The sequence below is a fragment of the Ceratotherium simum genome, chromosome 3 (genome assembly GCF_057802395.1).
Source record: "Ceratotherium simum simum isolate JZ-2026a chromosome 3, ASM5780239v1, whole genome shotgun sequence".
NCBI lineage: Eukaryota > Metazoa > Chordata > Mammalia > Perissodactyla > Rhinocerotidae > Ceratotherium > Ceratotherium simum.
In genome coordinates, this window is record NC_141902.1 from 29,929,518 (window position 1) to 29,950,366 (window position 20,849).

The 20,849-nt window shown below is 36.6% G+C and overlaps 1 protein-coding gene across 1 annotated transcript; it reads left to right on the plus strand.

Annotated features, from left to right (window-relative positions):
• Positions 1-19,308: 19,308 nt before the first annotated feature.
• LOC101394360 (olfactory receptor 4F3/4F16/4F29-like) lies at positions 19,309-20,262 on the plus strand. The gene has a single exon (XM_004421346.3). The coding sequence runs from the start codon at positions 19,309-19,311 to the stop codon at positions 20,260-20,262; it is 954 nt and encodes a 317-aa protein (XP_004421403.3).
• Positions 20,263-20,849: the final 587 nt, after the last annotated feature.

Sequence of the window (20,849 nt, forward strand, 5' to 3'; positions counted from 1 at the left end):
CCTTGTGGTCATTCTGTTTGAATGGAGGATTCTGGGAGTTAGGTATGCATGAAGTCTTGGTCTAGGTCTGGTGCACAGCAGGTTCACTGGATGACAAACCCCAGTCACCATTACACCATTTCCTGAATGTATAATTTGAATGGATATACTTGGTAATCGGTACAACTCCCACACTATTTCCTAGCTCTGTGGGTTACAGCTGTTTTAGAGGGGAAGGTACTGAAAGAGTCCCAACCCCAGGCCAAGACATTATTTCAAAAAGTGTATTACATTCTGTAGGGGTAGTTACACAAAAGATACTGGAAATGTGATCCGCGTCATACCTCCATTTAATTCACACTGTAGCCCCTACAAAACCCAGAGAGATCCTGGAGGATGACAATGGGCTATTGTAAACTCACCCCAGTATTAGCATTCATTGAGGCTGCTGTACCAAAGGTGGTATCTTTGCCAGAGCAAATTAACATAGCATTGGGTATATGATAAGTTATCATTGATCTTGTAAATATTCTTTACCATTTCTTTCAGAAAGGAGAAACAGAAACAGCGTTTATGTGGGACCAACAATAGCATACATTTACAGTTTTACTCTTTGTCGTAATATAATCTGAAGATATCTGGACCATCTGGATATCTTACAGATCGTCATAATTGTCTATTATGTTAATGACATCATACTATCAAACCAGATGAAGAAGTAATAGTAAGTATACTGGATGCTTTGGTAACACACGTGCTCTCAAGGGAGGGAATAAATTCTACAAAGAATGAGGAAACTGTCACATCATTAAAATTTTAGGAGTTCATGAAATAGATCAAAGACTTAAACACTAGACATAACACTCCTAGAAGAAAACAGAGAAAAACTCCTTGACGTTGGTCTTGGCAATGATTTCTTGGATAAGACACCAAAAGCACAAGCAACAAAAGCTAAAATAAGTGGGACTACGTCAAACTAAAGAGCTTCTCCATAGGAAAGGAAACTGTAAATAAATTGAAAATACAATTTACAGAATGGGAGGGTTTTTTTTGCAAACTATATATATGATAAGGACTATATCCAAAATACTTAAGGATCTCGTACAACTCAATTGCAAAAAAAATAATTAATCCAATTAAAAAGTGGGCAAAGGACCTGAATAGACATTTTTCCAAAGAAGACATACAAATGGCAATACGTGTATGAAAAGGTGCTCAACATCACTAATCATCTTGGAAATGCAATCAAAACCACAATGAGATATCACCTCCCACATGTTTGAATGGCTGTTATCAAAAAGACAACAGATAGCAAATGCCAGTAAGGACACAGAGAAAAAAGAACCCTTGTGCACTGTTGGTGGGAATGTAAACTGGTACAGCCACTATGGAAAACAGTATGGAGGTTCATTAAAATCTTAAAACTAGAACTACCATATGATCCAACCATCCCACTTCTGGGTATATATCTGAAGCAAATGAAATCAGTGAAGGGTTATCTACACACCCCCATCTTCATTGCAGCATTATTCACAGCAGCTAAGATGTGAAAACAATGCAAATGTCCTTCAACAGGTGAATGGATAAAGAAAATAATGTGTATATATACACACAGTGGAATATTATTCAGCCACAAAAGGGAATCCTGACATTTGCGACGACATGGATGAGCCTGGAGTGCATTATGGTAAGTGAAATAAGCCAGATCGAGAAAGATAAATACTGAATGGTATCACTTATATGTGGAATCTAGGAAAAAAAGCCAATTTTATAGAATCAGAGAATAGAATCGTGGTTGCCAGGGGCTGGGGGAAGGGAAAAATGATAAAATGTAGGACAAAAGGTACAAACTTTCAGTTATAATAAGAATAAATTAAGAGGATTTAATGTACAGTGTGGTGACTATGGTTAATAATATGACATTGTATACTTGAAAGATGCTGAGGTTAAATCTTAATCAGTCTCATCACACACAACTCACACACACACAATTAATTATGTGAGGTGGTGGATGTGTTAATTTTCTTGATCTTGGTAATCATTCCATGATATCAATTCATCATGTTTTATATTTCAAGAATGTATGACTGTATTTGTCAATTATTCTCCAATAAACTTGGAAAAATTTTTACAAGTTCAATGTTCTGGGGTATGCCAGGACATCCTCTTCAAAGTAAAGGAAAAATTATCTCATCTTGCACCTCCTATCACTAATAAGGAAGCACAGTGCCTCATATATTTCTTTTGTTTCTGAAGGAAACATATTACACACCACTCTAACCCATGTACTGAAAGACATGAAAGCCTCTCAGCTTTCAGTGGGATGCAGATCTGAAAAAAATTTTTTGTAGTTCCAGACTTTGTGCATATAGTCTTTCTACATGCACCATTCTATGTAGCATACCTTGTGATATTAGAAAAATTAGTAGTGAGGAGAGAAAAGATGTGAAGTTTAGGGCAAACACCACCAATTGGATAATCACAACACAAACCTTTAGGTTCTGGATCAACCATTTCCTAAGGATTACAGACTAATTAATATACAGCCATGCGATGCCACAAAACATCACGTCATATTGTGGACCCACATTAAAGAAAAAGAGGTGTGGAAGTTGGCACATGACAGTTGGACCTACTGGTCCTATCACATACTGTACCAGCCAGAATATGCAGGTCTGATAGACCGGTGGAGTGGCTTACTACAGGTGCAGTTGAAGCAACAGCTTGGTGATGATATTTTGCTATGTATGCAATATATTATTTGGTGCTGTGTCTCCACTAGGTAGTAAGCATGGGTCCAGGATCCAAGGTACAGTTGGGGAATTAGAGCATCCCATCCCTGAAACTCTGGGCACTATGCATTTAGAAGTCCTGGTTTAAATAAGAAGAGAAAACATTTCCATGAGAGACACAAGAGCTCCATTAAATTTTAGTCTATGGCTATTGCTCAGGAAATTCAGGCTTATTGCACCAAGAACAAACAAAGAAGTGGAGGAATCATCACTCTGGTGAGGGTAATTGATCATTAGGAAGAAGTAAGGCTACTGTTACACAGTGAAAAGAGGAAGCATACACTTTGGCACTGGTTGATCTACGTGGGTGAGTTTTAGAACTCCCTTAACCAATTTTGGTGGTAAATGGACAAATGCAGTGGTCATGGCTTGAGAAAAGCATAGTAAACAAAGAATTGGAGCGCTCATGATGAGGGTCTAGGTCACCTTATCAGCTGAGCCAACTCAGCCAGCAGAGTTGCCAACTAAGGAATCTAGACCATATGACAGAGGAGGGATATGAGCACCAGTTGTGTTCTCACTACCCATTTCAGGAGCAGGTGCTGTAATTCACACCATTACCTTTCCTCTGATAAGATGTTCACAGGATAAGAGGTTCACCAAAGTCCAAGGAGCTGCTCCTTGAACCCAAATGAATCAAGAAGATGCAAGTGGCTTACGGGTGGATGTCACATATGCTATGTCTGCTACCCATATCCCCCTCTTCAGGACAGAAAAATTTATTCTATTTAGAAAGTTTTATTCCCCCAACTTTTGTTGTCTGACATTTATCATCAATCTACTTTTTTGGAATGTCCTTGGCTAAACAGAGGTTACATATTCAAGGTTATACTGACTTTCTGTGTTAGTTTGCATCCAATGATTGGTTATCAGTCCACTTGGGACAACTCTGGAATGTCATCCCAAGTCCAGAGCTCCCTGTCAGTTTGGCTGAGGCCTTGTTGTAACTGTACTTTCATCCAACTTCTTCTTCCACTTCCTGCTTAATTTCCTACCTCCAAATAGGTTTTATCCTGATAGTGACCCCTAATAAGCTTCCTGCGTGCTGATTTTCAACTCAGAATATGCTTCTCTGGGAACCCAAACTTTGACACAATTTTCCTGATCCCTCTCCTATTATTGTCAGAGAGAGTACTTGAAGGTTTCGGTATTGGATAGAATATTACGTTGTTCCATTACTCTAATGTTATCATGATAACCAGACCTTATGAGCTAGAAGCAGTAAGTACCCTAGATACCTTAGTGATACACATGTGTGCCAGATGATAAGACAAATGCATCAAAACCTTCCACATCACTGACATCCCCAAGTGGTTTGGGACATTCTAGAACATCTCTTCTAAAGTTTCTCCACCTTGCAATACCCATCAGAGAAAGAAGTCCAATCCTTGGTGAATTTCTTTGTATTTTGGAGGCAACACATACAATACTTGAGTGTGTTGCCTCAATCTATTTATTGCGTAATTCATAAGGCTGCCAGTTTTGAATTGTGGCTGGAGCAAGAAACGACTCTGTAGATAGTCCGGAAGGCAAAAGTAGCCTATACGAATAGAAGGCTCAGACTCCTATGGTCTTCTACTCTTTCACTACACATCTCTCTTCACTGGAAATTCTCTATGACCAATTAACAGTGGAGGAGAAAATACAGCCTGATTTATGAATAGTTGTGCATATTATGCTGGCATCTGCTATAAGCAAATGGTCATTGCATTAAAGTCTACTCGAGATTGCCTTGAAGAATACCGGTGAAGGAAAATCCTTCTAATGGGAAGAACTTTAAGGAATACCTTTATTGGTACACTTTCCTTGGAAGAAAAGGTGGCTTGTGGCACAGATATTACTAATTTAGAGCAGACTTAATGGTTTGTTTGGTTGTTCAGGGATTAAGAAAAAATAAGCTTATTGCATGGAATTTTGGGGAGAGGTATGTAGCTGAACTTCTCAGAAAAGCACAGAGAATGACAGTATTCACGTCCATGTAAAAGCTTATTAGTTATTCACTGTGCAGGAACAAGATGACCTGCCCCTGATGATGTCAGTCAGCCTCTTTGCCTTGCTATTCCAGAACCTCTTAATTGGCACTAAAAGTGGCCGTAGCAACGTAGTTGAAGTCCACATAGATTCAACATGAATTTCCTCTCACTAGTGGTGATTTGGCTACCATCATGGCTGAGTGCCCAAGCTGCCAATGCAAAAGTAAATGGACAGAACCTTGTATAGTCCATATCTCACCCTACTCTGAGAGGACTAGATGCCTACCTTGTGGCAGGTTGAATAGAGTTAAATCTTTATTTTATGGAATGGGGAGATGTTTATCTTCATAGAGATTTTTATCTTGACCTTTATCTCTCCACTTCTATTCTCACTTTATAGGAAAAATATTATATATAAATATATCTTATAAATATATATTTTATAACTATATTATAAATAGTGTAAATACTTATAAATTATCAATTATAAATATGTAAATATATGTTTTATATAAATTATATGCAAATATACAAAATATATTATCTTATAAATATATGAAATATACTATAAATATATGTTTATAACACATATGTATATAATAATATATAATATATTTATATTATATAAATTATCTACCCATCTATATATCTGTTTACTTATTTGGGGTACTGCTTTGCCTTTCCCATCCACAGTGCTGCTGCCACTACTACCATTTATTGATTCATAGAATACCTTTACTGCCTTATCTGTTGCTATGGTGTCACATACAATATTGATCTGGAGATATTTTTATAGGAAGTGAAATGTGACCATGGGCTAACACCCATAGCATTCACTGGACCTACTCATGCTCCAACATCCAGAAACAATGGATTGATTGGTGGAATGGCCTATAGAATGCTCAGCTTTTGTACCAACAGGGAGGTGAACATCTTGCAGGTTTAGGAAGCTGTCTATTTGGTGCAGTACATATCTTAAATCAATGGACAATATATATATTGCTACCTGTCCTAAGGCTGGAAGGTATAAACTCAAGGTGGAAAAAGTCACTCTCACAACAAGACGAAAATATTTACTGAGGAATTTATGCTTCCTATCTTGTGGACTTTGGTTTAGTAGGTTCAGAGGTCCTAGTGCCCCAGGGAAGAATGTTTCCAAAGGGAACACAGCTGAGACTAGCCTTTGACTCCTTGGGGATCCTTATGTCACTGAAGCAGCAGACAGAAAAGGATCTGCCTCTGACATTTGTGGGGACTTAGGCAAGAGTGAAAATGGAAGTCGGTAAGCTATATGTGGAAATATTTGAAAGTTATAAATCAAGGTAAGAAAATATTTAGTACAGTATGTTCTATTCATCTATGTGGATAAATGTGTATATATACGTGTATATATATATATATATATATATATATATATATATATATATGTATGATAACCATGTATACATATCTATACTAAATCCTGGAAAGCCAGGTTTGTGGACTTGGGGAAGTTTGAAAGGAAATTCTTGGGTTTAGAGGACCAGAACCTGATCTAGAAGGATGGGCATAGGCTCCAGGTAAACTTATCTCTTTGGTCCCTTGAAATCTTCACACCGTGGTGAAGGGCATGACTGGGAAGGGGCCAATTAAGGGTCTTCTGTAGGATAGGGACCAGGGCAGGGGATTCTCTTATTTGGGTCTAAGTGTAGTACTGCTGGTCAGATTTACAGAACCCTATTACCAGGGAGAAATTTGGTTTCTATTCCACAATGGGGACAAGGAGAATTAAGTATAGAACTCAGGAGCTTTATTGGAGTACCTGTTAGTACTCCTTTGCCCAATAGTTCCCATCAATGGAAAATAGTGGCATTGCATTAAACAAGGGATCATCTCAAGGGTGATAACCTATAAGAATGAAGTTTTGTTCATCTCACCAGCTAGAGTACCCTGTCTAAAGCACCCTAGGTACTGATAGAAGATAAGATTAAGTGAAGGAAATGCTGCTATCAAAATAGGCCTCATGACAGGCTATACAGATGGGATTTTGATAACAGTTTTATATTAGTTATCTTTTCTTCCCCCTTTTTCCCTTATGACATTCATATGAAGTAAACTGATGGAGGCCAACATTTTGGATTGCAATGATTTAATAGCTAATTATTCTATAATGCTCCGTTTCTTCTATTCTGATATTATCTTTCCTGTCCTGTTTGTCCCCTGGACAAAAGACAAGAGTGGATTCAGAGAGTAAAAGGATAGCTTCCGTTTGCCCCTCCAGTTCCCCTCAACCCTTCTCCAGCTGACTTTGTGACTTCATTAAGGTCTTTTCCAGTTAATAATTTAAGTATGCAATTTTTCGTCCTGACAGGATCCTGAGTGATACAAATGTATAAAATTGAATGTCAAAATCCTTGTTTTCTCCCCTAAATATCCCACTGTCCTGAAGTACCTTTCAAAAAAGGCTTATTGTCTGTTTCTTCAGACATGCATAGATATTTATACGGTAGTCTCCCTTATCTGCAGTTTTGTTTTCCATGGTTTCAGTTACCTGTGGTCAACCATGGTCTGAAAATATTAAATGGAAAATTTAAGAAATAAACAATTCATAAGATTTAAATTGAACTCCGTTCTGAGTAGCATGGTGAAATCTCAGCTGTCTTGCTCTGTCCCACCTGGGATATGAATTATCCCTTTATCCAGTATATCCATGATGTAAAAACTACCCTCCCATTAGTTAATTTGTAGCTGACTTATCAGATGGACTGTCCCAGTAACACAGTACTTGTTTTCAGGTAAACCTTATTTTATTTAATAATGGCCCCAAAGTGCAAGTGTAGTCATGCTAGAAATTTCAATAAGCCAAAGAGAAGCCATAAAGTGCTTCCTTTAAGTGAAAAGGTGAACATTCTCCCTTATTAAGGATAGAAAATAAAATCATATGCAGAGTGATTTCAGGATCATGATGGAGTGAGTTATTCTTTTTGTTTCTCCCGTCTAAGCTACAACTAAGTGGACATTCATTAACCAGCAGAGGATTCTTTGCATAGCACAATAGGACGTCTGAGAGATCCACACAGCTGTGCATCTGAGGTGGTGGACTTGATCCTCGGGAGGCAGTGGAAATAGGTGAGTGCACCCCTTCTATTCCCCCTCCCCAGCTGCAACGAGTCTGGTTATGGATCTTCACAAAGCAACTGGAATGACTGTAAGAGGAGGTGGGGCCAGCCCAGCCTGCATCAACACTTTTGGAGTGGTAACCCGGCCCACAAGACCACCCACCATCCCACAGTGGCCCCATGCATAAGAACACTTCTCACTGAGTGGAGGCTCAGCCCTTGTGAAAGCGCCCACTCATGGAGCATAGAACAGGTGAGAAGGTGCCCCACCCACTCAGAAGGTGCTGCCCCACAGAGCACAGCAGCCACAGTACCCACTGAGTGCCAGCAAAGCCCCTGCAAAGGTGACCCTCCTGCCTAGTGCAGCAACTCAGCTGGTCCCCTGCCGACTGCAATGGCCCATCCTGCGTGAAAATAACCTGCCTGCCAAGCACAGAGGCCCTGCATATGGCGTGTGACTGGCCCACCCAGCACAGAGTCCCTATCCATGTGAGCACAACCTGCAGAGCAGGTCTACCTGTATGACTTCCAATAGATGGGGTGAGATCAGAAGACATAACCCCTGATCCCCCTCAGTGGTGGCAGGTAGAATCTGCAACTGGATACTACCACAAATGTGCCAACAAAGGATCAATTCATAAAACACCAGTAAGAACTACAGTAACACTTCAGAGCACAAGCAAAATTAAAAGTCTCCAGACAGCAATACTGAAGTCACATAAATTTACAATCTAAATGACAGAGAATTCAAAGTAATTGTCATAAAGAAACTCAACAAGTTACAAGAAACCTCAGGAGACAATTCAATGAGCTGAGGAATAAAATTAATCAGCAGAAGGAATACTTCACCAATGAGACTGAAACTCTAAAAAGAACCAAACAGAAATTCTGGAGATGAAGAACACAATTAATGAGATAAAAAATAATCTAGAAACTATGAAGAACAGAGCTGGATTTATGGAGGATAGAATTAGTAATTTAGAGGATAGAAATATAAAAATGCTTCAGATGGAGGGGGAGAGAGAACTAAGGTTTTTTAAAAAATTAAGAAATTCTTCAAGAAATATCCAACTCAATTACGAAAAGCAACATAAGGATTATGGATATTTGAGAGAGAGAAGGGAGGGAGAAAGGAGCAGAGAGCTTGTTCAAAGAAATAACAGTGGAGAACTTCCCAAACTTGGTGAAGGAACTGGACTTACATGTATATGAAGTGAATAGAACTCCTAATAACATCAGTGCAAAAAGACCTTCTCCAAAGCATATAATATTAAAATTGTCAATAGTCAATGACAAAGAAAAAATATTAAGGGCAGCAAGGCAGAAGAAAATAACCTACCAAGTTACCCCTATCAGGCTTTCAGTGGATTTCTCAGCAGAAACCTTTCAGGCTAGGAGAGAATGGAATGATGTATTCAAAATACTTACAGACAAAAACTTTCATCCAAGAATACTCTATCCAACAAAACTATTCTTCACATATGATGGAGAAAGAAAAGCTTTCCCATATAAATAAAACCTGAGGGAGTTCATCGCCATTAGGCCTGATTTAAAATAAATGTTGAAAGGAGCCCTCCCAGCCAAAACTAAAAACCAAAGATTTACAAAACATTTAGGAAAGAGATAAATAGAGGGATAGAATCAGGAAATTGCAGCTCTATATCAGAATAGGTTAGGAAACAATTATAACATAAAAGATAAACAGAAGGAAAGCATGAAAAATAATTTTAAAGGCTTCAGTTCAGTCACAAACTTATAACACACAAAGAAGTAATTTGTGACAACAATGACTCAGAAGGGCAAGAGATAAGGGATGCAACATGCTTAGGCTATTGGAGACAAGAGGCTATCAGAATATCAACTATCTCATCTATCAGATCTTTTATACAAAGCTCATGGTAACCACTAAATAAAAAATCAGAGCAGAGCCATAAATCATAAATAAAGAGGAAATCAGCACACAAAACCACCAAACATAAGTGGCAGTCGGAAATACAAGGGAAAAGAAACATTGGAAATATAGAATAACCAGAAAATGAGAGATCAAATGGCAGTATTAAGCCTTCATATATCAATAATCAAAATAAATGTAAATGGATGGAATTCTCCAACCAAAAGACACAGAGTGGCTGGATGGCTTAAAAAACAAGACCCAACAATATATTGCCTCAAAGAAACACATATCAGCTTTAAAGACAAACATAGACTCAGAGTGAAGGGATGGAAGATGATACGTCAAACAAATGGCAAGCAAAAGAAAGCATGTGCTGCCATACTCATATCAGACAAAGCAGACAAAAGCAGACAAAGCAGATAAAAAAGACAATGAGAGACAAAGAGGGGGAGTATATAATGATAAAATGGACATTCCACCAAGAGGGCACAATACTTGTGAATATATATGAACTTAACAAAGGAGCACCAAAGTACATAAAGAAACTATTAAGAGACCTAAAGGAAGATATTGACATCAACACAATAATAGTAGGGGACCTCAACACCCTACTTAGATCAATGGATAGATCATCCAGACAGAAAATCAACAAGGAAATAGTGGATTTAAATGAAATACTTGATCAGATGGACTTAATAGATATATACAGAGCATTGCATCACAAAACAGAATACACATTCTCATATGCACATGGAACGTTTGCAAAGATAGACTATATGTTGGGAAACAAGGCAAGCCTCAGTAAATTTGAGAAGATTGAAATCATGTCAAGCATCTTTATTGACCACAATGCTATGAAACTCGAAATCAACTACGAGAAAATAGCTGGGAAAGTCACAAATATGTGAAGACTAAGCAACATGCTACTGAGCAACCATTGGATCAATGAAGCAATCAAAGGAGAAATTAAAAAATGCCCAGAGACAAATGAAAATGAAAATACAACACAGCAACTCTTATGGTATGAAGCAAAAGTGGTACTAAGAGAGAAATTTATAGCCATGCTGGTCTACCTCAACAAACAAGAAAAATCTCAAATAAATAATCATGAACTACAACTAAAAGAACTAGAAAAAGAAGAACAAAGAAAGCCAAAGTCAGCAGAAGGGAAATAATAAAAATTAGAGCAGAAAGAAATTAAACAGAGAATAAAAAACTAAAGAGGGACCTGCCCGGTGGCGCAAGTGGTTAAGTGCGCACGCTCCACTGCGGCGGCCTGGGGTTCGCCGGTTCGGATCCCGGGCGTGCACCGACGCACTGTTTGGCAAGCCATACTGTGGCAGCATCCCATATAAAGTGGAGGAAGATGGGCATGGATGTTAGCCCACAGCCGGTCTTTCTCAGCAAAAAGAGGAGGATTGGCATATGTTAGCTCAGGGCTGAGCTTTCTCACACACATACACACACACACAAAAAAAAAACACTAAAGAAAAGATCAATGAAGCTAAGAGATGGTTCTTTGAGAAGATAAACAAAATTGACAAACTCTTACCCAGACTCACTAAGAAAAAAAGAGGGAAGGCTCAAATAAATACAATTAAAAATTAAAGAGGAGAAATTACAACCGATAGCACAGACATACCAGGATTATAAGAGAATACTATGAAAACTTGTATACCAGCAAATTAGATAATGTACAAGAAATGGATAAATTCTTAGACTCATAAAACCCAGCAAAATTGAGTCAAGAAGAAATAGAGAATCTGAATAGATCAATCACAAGCAAAGAGATTGAAACAGTAATCAAAAACCACCAAAAAAACAAAAGTCCAGGACCAGAAGGCTTCTCTAGAGAATTCTACCAAACGTTCAAAGAAAATTTAATACCTATCCTTCTCAAAGTATTCTGAAAAATTGAAGAAGACAGAACACTACCTAACTCATTCTATGAGGCCAACATTACCCTGATACCAAAACCAGAAAAGGACTAAAGAAAGAAGGAAAATTATGGGCCACTATTGCTGATGAGCAGAGATGCAAAAATCCCAAACCAAATACAAAAATACATTAAAAGAATCACAACATGATTAAGTGGGATTTATAATTGGGATGCAGGGATGGTTCAACATCTGTAAATCAATCAATGTGATATACCACATTAACAAAATGAGGAATAAAAATCACATGATCATCCAATAGATGCAGAGAAAGTATTTGACAAGATTCAATATCCATTTATGATAAAAACTCTCAATAAAATGGCTATAGAAGAAAAGTACCTCAACATAACAAAAGCCATATATGACAAACCCACAGCCAACATCATACTTAATGGTGAAAAACTGATTGTTGTTCCTCTGAGAACAGATACAACATGGACACCCACTCATGCTACTCTTATTCAATATAGTTCTGGAGGGTTTGGCCATAGCAATTATGCAAGAAAAAGAAATAAAATGTATCCAAATTGAAAGGAAGAGGTAAAACTCTTGCTGTTTGCGGACAATATGATTCTATATAGAGAAAACCCTAAAGAATCCACCAGAAAACTATTAGAAACAATCAACAACTACAGCAAAGTTTCAAAGTACAAAATCAACTCACAAAAATCAGTGGCATTTCTATACACTAATAATGAACTAGCAGAAAGAGGAGTCAAGAATACAATCCCTTTTACAGTTGCAACAAAAGAATAAACTACCTAGGAAGAAAGTTAACCAAGCAAGTGAAACACTTATACACTGAAAACTGTATGACATTGTTGAAATAAATCAAAGATGGCATAAAGAAATGGAAAGATAGTCCATGCTCACAGATTGGGAGAATAAACATAGTTAAAACATCCATATTACCTAAAGCAATGTACAGATTCAATGTAATCCCAATCAGAATCACAATGACCTTCTTCACAGAAATAGAATAAAGAATCCTAAAATTTATATGGAACAACAAAACACCCTGAATAGTCAAAAAAAATCCTGAGAACAAATAACACAGCTCTAGGCATCACCATCGCTGACTTCAAAATATACTACAAAGCTATAGTAATCAAAACAGCATGGTACTAGCACAAAAACAGATACACAGATCAATGGAACAAAACTGAGACCCCAGAAATAAAACCACACTTCTATGGACAGCTAATCCTCAATGAAGGAGCCAAGAACATACAATAGAGAAATGAAAGTCTCTTCAATAAATGGATTTGGAAAACTGGACAGGCACAAGTAAAATAATGAAAGTAGACCATTACCTTATACCATACACAAAAATTAATGCAAAATGGATTCAAGACTTGAATGTAAGACCAGAAACCATAAAACTCCTAGAAGAAAATATAGACAGTATACTGTTTGACATCTGTCTTAGCAGCATCTTTTCGAATACCATGTCTACTCAGGCAAGGGAAACGAAAGAATAAATAAATGGGACTATAGCAGACATAAAAGCTTCTGCAAGGCAAAGGAAACTATGAACAAATGAAAAGACGACCCACCAATTGGGAGAAAATATTTGCAAATCATATATCCAACAAGGGGTTAATTTCCAAACTATATAAAGAACTCCTACAACTCTACAACAAAAAAACAAACAACTCGTTCAAAATATGGGCAGACAATATGAATAGACATTTTTCCAAGGAAGAGATACAGATGGCCAACAGGCACATGGAAAGATTTTCAACATCACTAATTATTATGGAAATGCAAATCAAAAATACAATGAGATATCACCTTATACTTGTCAGAATGGCTATAATTAGCAAGACAAAAAATAACAAATGTTGGAGAGGATGAGGAGAAAAGGGAACTCTCATACTCAGCTGGTGGGAAGGCAAACTGGTGCAGCCACTATGGAAACAGCATGGAGATTTCTCAAAAAATTAAAAATAGAAATACCATATGATCCAGCTATCCCACTATTGAGTATTTATCCAAAGAACTTGAAGTCAACAATCCAAAGAGATTTATGCACCCCTATGGTCAATGCAGCATTATACACAACAGCCAAAAGTGGAAGCAACTCCAGTGGGCATCAACTGAGGAATGGATAAAGAAGATGTGATATATATAAATACAAAGGAATAATACTCAGCCATACAAAAAAAGAAAATTGTCCCATTTGAAACAACGTGGATGGACCTTGAAGGTATTATGTTAAGTTAAATAAACCAGATAGAGAAACACAAACATCATATGATTTCACTCATCTGTGGAAGATAAACAAACATGCGGATAAGGAGAACAGATTAGCGCTTACCAGAAGGGAAGGGGCTTGGAGGGTGGGTAAAAGGAGTAAAGGGGCACATATGTATGGTGACGGATAAAAACTAGACTATTGGTGATTAACATGATGCAGTCTATACAGAAACTGATATATAATAATGTACACCTGAAATTACACAATGTTATACACCAATATGACCTCAATGAAATTAAAAAAGCAATCCTAAGCTTAGGTTTCTAAGATCTATGGTAACTTTTGTTATAGTATACTGTGATAATTGTTCTATTTATTATTAGTTATTGTTGTTAATATCTTACTGTGCCTAATTTATAAATTAAATTTAAATTATGTATGCATAAAAAAAAACATTGTATATATATCAGGTTCGATATTCTGATGGTTTCTGGTAGTCTTAGAATATATCCCCCACAGATAAGGGGGGACTACTATATGCACAGCATCATACTCTATATGCTATTTTGCTACCCAGAATTTCATTCGACAGTTTGTTATGGTTGTCTTTAAATGTATAGAGTTCAAACTTGATTTTCAATGGCTTCACAAAATTTGACTATATGGATGTACCGTAATTTTTGTAAATTTATCATCAGTTGATGCGTTTCAGCTGTTTCATTCATTTTTAAGCTCTATTTACTAGAATAAACTTCTGTATAGCTAAATCTTTGTACATATCTATAATTACTCAATATATGATTGTATAAAAATGAAGTCGTGTACATTCTTCTACTAACATACACTAGACTAAAAAATTATGCACATTGGCTTTTTTGGGGATGATCATGGTGATTATAGTTAATTTTTTTTAGTTAATATTTATCTATTTTCAGAGATTAATTCTAATGTTTTATTACCAATATTTATAAAATTTCCAACAAAATAGCACAAAGATATTAAACAAAAATATTCCATTCTTGTGTTCGTCTTCCTCTCCAGTGTCTTATGGGTTTTTAGATCCTTTGTTCGCTCTGGTCAAACCAAATAGTTCTCTAGGGCCAAGTCCCCTGATTCATGAGTTCCTCCTAAACTACCATGTTTTTGCAGTATCACTTGCTCACTGTTCTCTTGAGCTTTAATTAGCTTAGTTCTTCTTATGGGAAGATTTTATATGGCACTTTCTGCTGGAGAACACAGGAAAATCTCAGACTCTCTGTAGATGCTGTTCTCTTTATACAGGTACATGGGAACTATGAAAGAAATTTAACATAGCAAAGTATAACTTTAGTTTCACACATGATTTTATTGTTGGAATTTCTATGAATATGAGTCATATCCTTAAGTGCATGAGTATTATCCCAAAGCAAATTATATAGTGTCCAGGATAAGGAATTGAATAGTACAGAAGAATAATTGTGAAAAAGTTTATTGACATATTGGAAAAGGTTAACTGACCTTGACTTTTAGCTAGAATCACATTGTGCCTAGGGTAATGTGAAAGACATTATCAAAAGTCAAATGGCTTTACAATATTTTGGATTCAGCATAGGTGGCAATTATTCACTCTGTTCCCATTGCTGATTAAGTGAATGAGTCTCACCCTCTGCCACTTGATAAACCGGCAAGAAAAATGATGACACATGAAAATACAAAAAAAAAAAAAAAAAGTGTAATTGTATTTTTATCTCCACTAGGATTTCAAAAGAGTTAGGTAGAAACTGAGCATCTTCTGTGAAAGAGGAAGCAAATTTATTAGGAACTTGTCAATTTTACAAGGTGGAAAAAGATTTCATAGACATCCTGGATAATAGAAATAAAAGTCATGGAGACCAAAAAATCCAATGCTGAGTAAATAATTTCCAGTGTACAGTGTCATTTTAAAATATGATGTGAAAAATAAAAAATAATACATAAAACTACCCAGAAATTGAGCTAGTTTTCCTGGTCTCTTATATAGTTTGGAGTCAGAGTATTTTGTATTAATTTTATCTCTAAGCTCTAAATAGAATGAATACAGGTTTAGAGAAAGCTGATAAATGAGAATTTTTTTGGATGGAAGAGAGTAAGTGAGAAAGAGATCCTGAAAGTAAATATAAAAACTACGGCGTCTGTTGAATGCTGCAAACAAGAAGCTAAGGGGTGGCTTAATTTATTGCATTTATGTACATAAAACATTATTTGAAAAGGATGCAAACTTTTTGATATTTCCCACAGTTATAAAAAGTAAAAGTAGAGGTAGTCTTTAATTAGAGAAGGCAGGATTTTGCTTGGGAATAAAGAATGTTTTGTGACAATTTGAAGGATAAAAATGCAGAAAGTTTGAGCTAAGGGAGATAAACACAATATTTTTAAATTGAGAAGGACATGTATATGGGCGATGATTTATATTAGTACATTGCTCAAACCTCACAGCTGTCTGTAGATCCTTTTCACCTTGTTGACTTTATTAATTGGAACTTCAGTTACCAATATTTCCTTTATCTATAAAGGAGTGATTGTCTGGGAATCTGTTTGGAGGATTAATCAATTCTATACGGATCAAGAGAAAGAATTAATCAGAAGAGAAGGCAGAGTTAGGCCTTGTGTTTTTCATCACGGATACTTAATTAGTTAAAAAAATTATGGATATAATTAATACATTTAAGAAAAGTTATTTCAAAGGACAGCCAATCTATAAGAGAAGATAATTTCAGAACACCATCATTCAGGAGTTTTTCCCTATGGGTATTTGATGACTTTTAGGTCGAACATCATATCCTTGTGCATCCATTTAGAAACCTCTCTCTGACTTTTACTCTTGACTAAGATCTGAATCCTGACTCTGGTCTCAAGTGACTTTAAAACTGTGATGACCCAGACTTTTCAAGTTTCTATATTCCCTGATATTTGAATGGATATGTTCTCATCCTTTTAGTACATCTACGTTCCATATTTATATCTTGTTCTGCTTTAAACTCACTTTTCCTAAAATCCCCAGTTCTTAGCTAGTTGATGGTGAGTGGAGAGGCAAAAGGCAAATAAATTCACAGCTTATGTGCATAGCTGATAAACGGTTATTGAGAAACTCTCCCAAGAACCTTAGCATTTAAAAGACACCTGGAGATATAATTCTATATCTTGTTTATAATTATAGAATTTCTGAAGGGTGGGACCAGAAAGTCATGCAACTCATACCTCATAAACTACTTTTACTTAAAGTAAACTTTATTCTTCTTTTTCTGTCATGATATAAATACTTTCCTAATTTCATTGTCCTTTTTAAATTTTCCTATTAATCTCATTTATTTCTTCTTTTCCCTAATTCTTCTTCACTTTTATAATCTCTTATTTTTTATTTTCCTTTGTCGCTTAGAAACTATGCACAGTCTCTTTACTTATCTTCCTTAATTATATAATTAAGCATATTTCTATGTATTTTTAATCATCCAAATACATCTTCTATCTTTCAGCAAATGTTATTTCCTAAAATATTTACATATCCCCATTATGTACCTGGTGTGATTTAAGTTGTGAGATACATTGGATAAGAAGACAGATGTGGTCCTTTATTTATGGGAGTGGCAGCTCATCGGGAAGGGGAACAAACAAAAAATCGATTAATTACCTTTGTAGTAAGTACTACAAAGAGATACAGTGTTTTTTGAGAGCCAATATATTTAATCTACACAAGATGGTTTTTACTTTATCACTAAAAGACTATGAATATTATAATCTCCTATCGTTATGTAGAAGGAGATAACCACAACATATTATTGAAATACCTTTATGCATTGAATTTTGATGCTATCTCCTGGCCAATACCATTTTCTATTGTTATCTATTCACTTATCTCATGTGTTGACCACTATTGTAGACAAATGAAAGAAAGGGTAGTAAAATTAATATTTACTGAATATTTAATATTAATACCTACACGCTGAATACATCAGTACAAAACTTAATTATTTTATACCTACAATTTACTCTGAGAAGTTGGTATTATTAATTGCAATTCCATAGATAAACTGAGGTTCAAGAATTTAAGTAAACTGCCCAATATCACTTGTGAGTGGCTGTACCATATCTAAATAAAGCTAAAATTACAAGATAATGTGGTAAATCCTTACACAGAGGTTTGAACAAAATGCTTGTCACTACACCATGATGACCTTCATAGTTTTAAGCTTGTCAGATCGTGTGTTAAATACTCTAGGATAGTGCTTCTCAAATTATCTTTGGTGAAGAACCAGTTTTTTTTTTTTTTTCCAATCCTTCATGGACCGACACTTTAGTAAATAAAACTCATACTCTTGGGCTTTGCTGTGATATAAAATTTCCAGAGAAGTTTGTAAACACTAACTCTCAATTTCTTTACCTAACATGATGCAAACTGGTAACAGACAATTCATGGACCTGCACCTCTATGTGGACCACTTTTTCACTTCTTTGGGGAATCCATATATGAATAAGTCATAATCTCTGCCTTTAAGAAGCTTATAGTCTACTAGGTGAGGTAGAACTGTGCTCAGTTTACTAAAATACAAGAAATAGTAAAATAAATGCTAGTGATATAAAGAAAGACCTCACAAATATGGTTAAAATTTAATAAACCTGGAAAATAAATATGTTCTAGAGGTGGAGAGTCAGGAAGAAGGGTCTGTTTGCCAGAATAAGGCCTGTAATCTTGGAAGTGGATGGACTAGATGAGAAGTGGTGAAGAGTTTTGTGTGACTGGATCCAGGCTGTATTAGTCTTGAATCAAAATCAAAAGAATTTGGGGTTGAATTCCTATTACTCATGTTAACCAATCTTGTATCTAATGAAGAACATCATAGCATCTACCCTGGGAGGAAGCAGAGAAGTATTACATAAGGAGAAAAGTTGCTGGTTATGCTAATATTAATAAATGCTAGTAATAATAAAGTAAGACATCATAGATATGGTATACATTTAAGCAATATTTAAGATGAATATGTTCCCAGAGGTGGAGACTGGGAAGGAGAAGAAGGGTCTGTCTGCTGAAAGAAGGTTTATAGGCTTGGAAGGGATTGCAACAGTGATTAGTTTTATGAGACTGGGGCCACATTATATTAGTTTGAACGAAAAATAAAAAAGCTTAGGGTTGCATTCCTGTTACTCATGTTCACCATCTTGTATCTCATGAGTAGTATCACGGCATCAACCCTGAGAGGAAGCAGAGGGTATTAAATGCAGAGACCACTTGGTGTTAGAGAACAGTTCCACATGACAGTCACCAATTTCTCTGTGATCCCATTTCAGAAGCCATGAGTGTTTTAAGTCAGTTTTAATGCTAAAGTGAAAATAGGCTTCCGGAACATTGACATCTCTTTAATTTATTAACATAATTATCATAATATATATTTTCTCCTATTGTCCTCCTTCAGGTAGCAATGTCAACAAAGCCAATGGATGGAGCAAATCTCTCCGTGGTGTCAGAATTTGTGTTCCTGGGACTCACCAATTCCTGGGAGATCCAAATTCTCCTCTTTGTGTTCTCCTCCACGTTTTACATGGCAAGCATGCTGGGAAACTCTCTCATTATGCTCGCTGTTACCTCTGACTCTCACTTACACTCCCCCATGTACTTTCTGTTGGCCAACCTCTCCTTCATTGACCTGGGAGTTTCTTCTGTCACTTCTCCTAAGATGATTTATGACCTTTTCAGAAAGCATAAAGTGATCTCTTTCAGTGGCTGTATCACTCAAATTTTCTTCATTCATGTCGTTGGTGGTGTGGAAGTGGTGCTGCTCATAGCCATGGCCTTTGATAGATATGTTGCCATATGTAAGCCTCTCCACTATCTGACCATCATGAGCCCGAGAATGTGCATCTTCTTTTTAGTGGTTGCCTGGATGACTGGCCTTATTCATTCCATGGTTCAATTGGCTTTTGTGGTAAATTTACCCTTCTGTGGTCCTAATGTGTTGGACAGCTTTTACTGTGACCTTCCTCGGCTCATCAAACTTGCCTGCACAGACACTGACCAACTGGAGTCCATGGTCACAGCCAACAGTGGGTTCATCTCTGTTGGCTCCTTCTTCATACTGATCATTTCCTATATTGTCATCATTCTCACTGTTCAGAAACGCTATTCAGCTGCCTCATCAAAGGCTTTGTCTACACTGTCAGCTCACATCACTGTGGTAGTGCTGTTCTTTGGTCCTTTGATATTTGTCTATACATGGCCATCTCCCTCTATACACCTGGATAAGTTTCTGGCCATCTTTGACGCGGTTCTCACTCCTTTCCTGAATCCTCTCATTTATACATTCAGGAATCAAGAAATGAAGGCAGCAATGGGGAGAGTATGCAGACAGCTAGTGAATTACAGGCAGATCTCTTAAGTGAAGCCTGTATTGTAAGAGCCCTCATTGATTATTGGTGTTCATTATTGATGATCAAACTCAGAGAGAATCTTCTTTGTCCTACCTTGATTTGATTATACATATTGATATTCAGTCTATTTTGTCTTTCACTTAGGAGGGAAGGACATTCAGTTCTGAAAAGAGAAAAGGATTTACATATGAAGTATTTATAATTAAAGATTATAATAATCTTGAGCCCCAATTCCTAAGGAATAATATCTATATGATGTAAATATTAGAAATACAAAAGAGCGTAGAGTTTTTATAAGGCTTTCACAAGAGGGAGAACCCCCTCTCTCTTTTTAACAGGCATCTGTCTCACAGATGGAAATTCAGCACTCAATGCGGGATTTGCTAAGGGAGGATTGAACTGAGTGTTCATATTTTATGCCGCAGCTTGCTCACATTCTACCCCTCCTTTGGGTCTCTGCCGGGGCTGTGTAACTAGGGCAGAATCTTTGAGAGCACACATGCAGGATCTTTGAGAACATACATGCAGGATCTTTGAGAACATACATACTGGAGCCCAGTGGGTACATGTCTCTGGGTAGAAGCCAGGTGAGCTG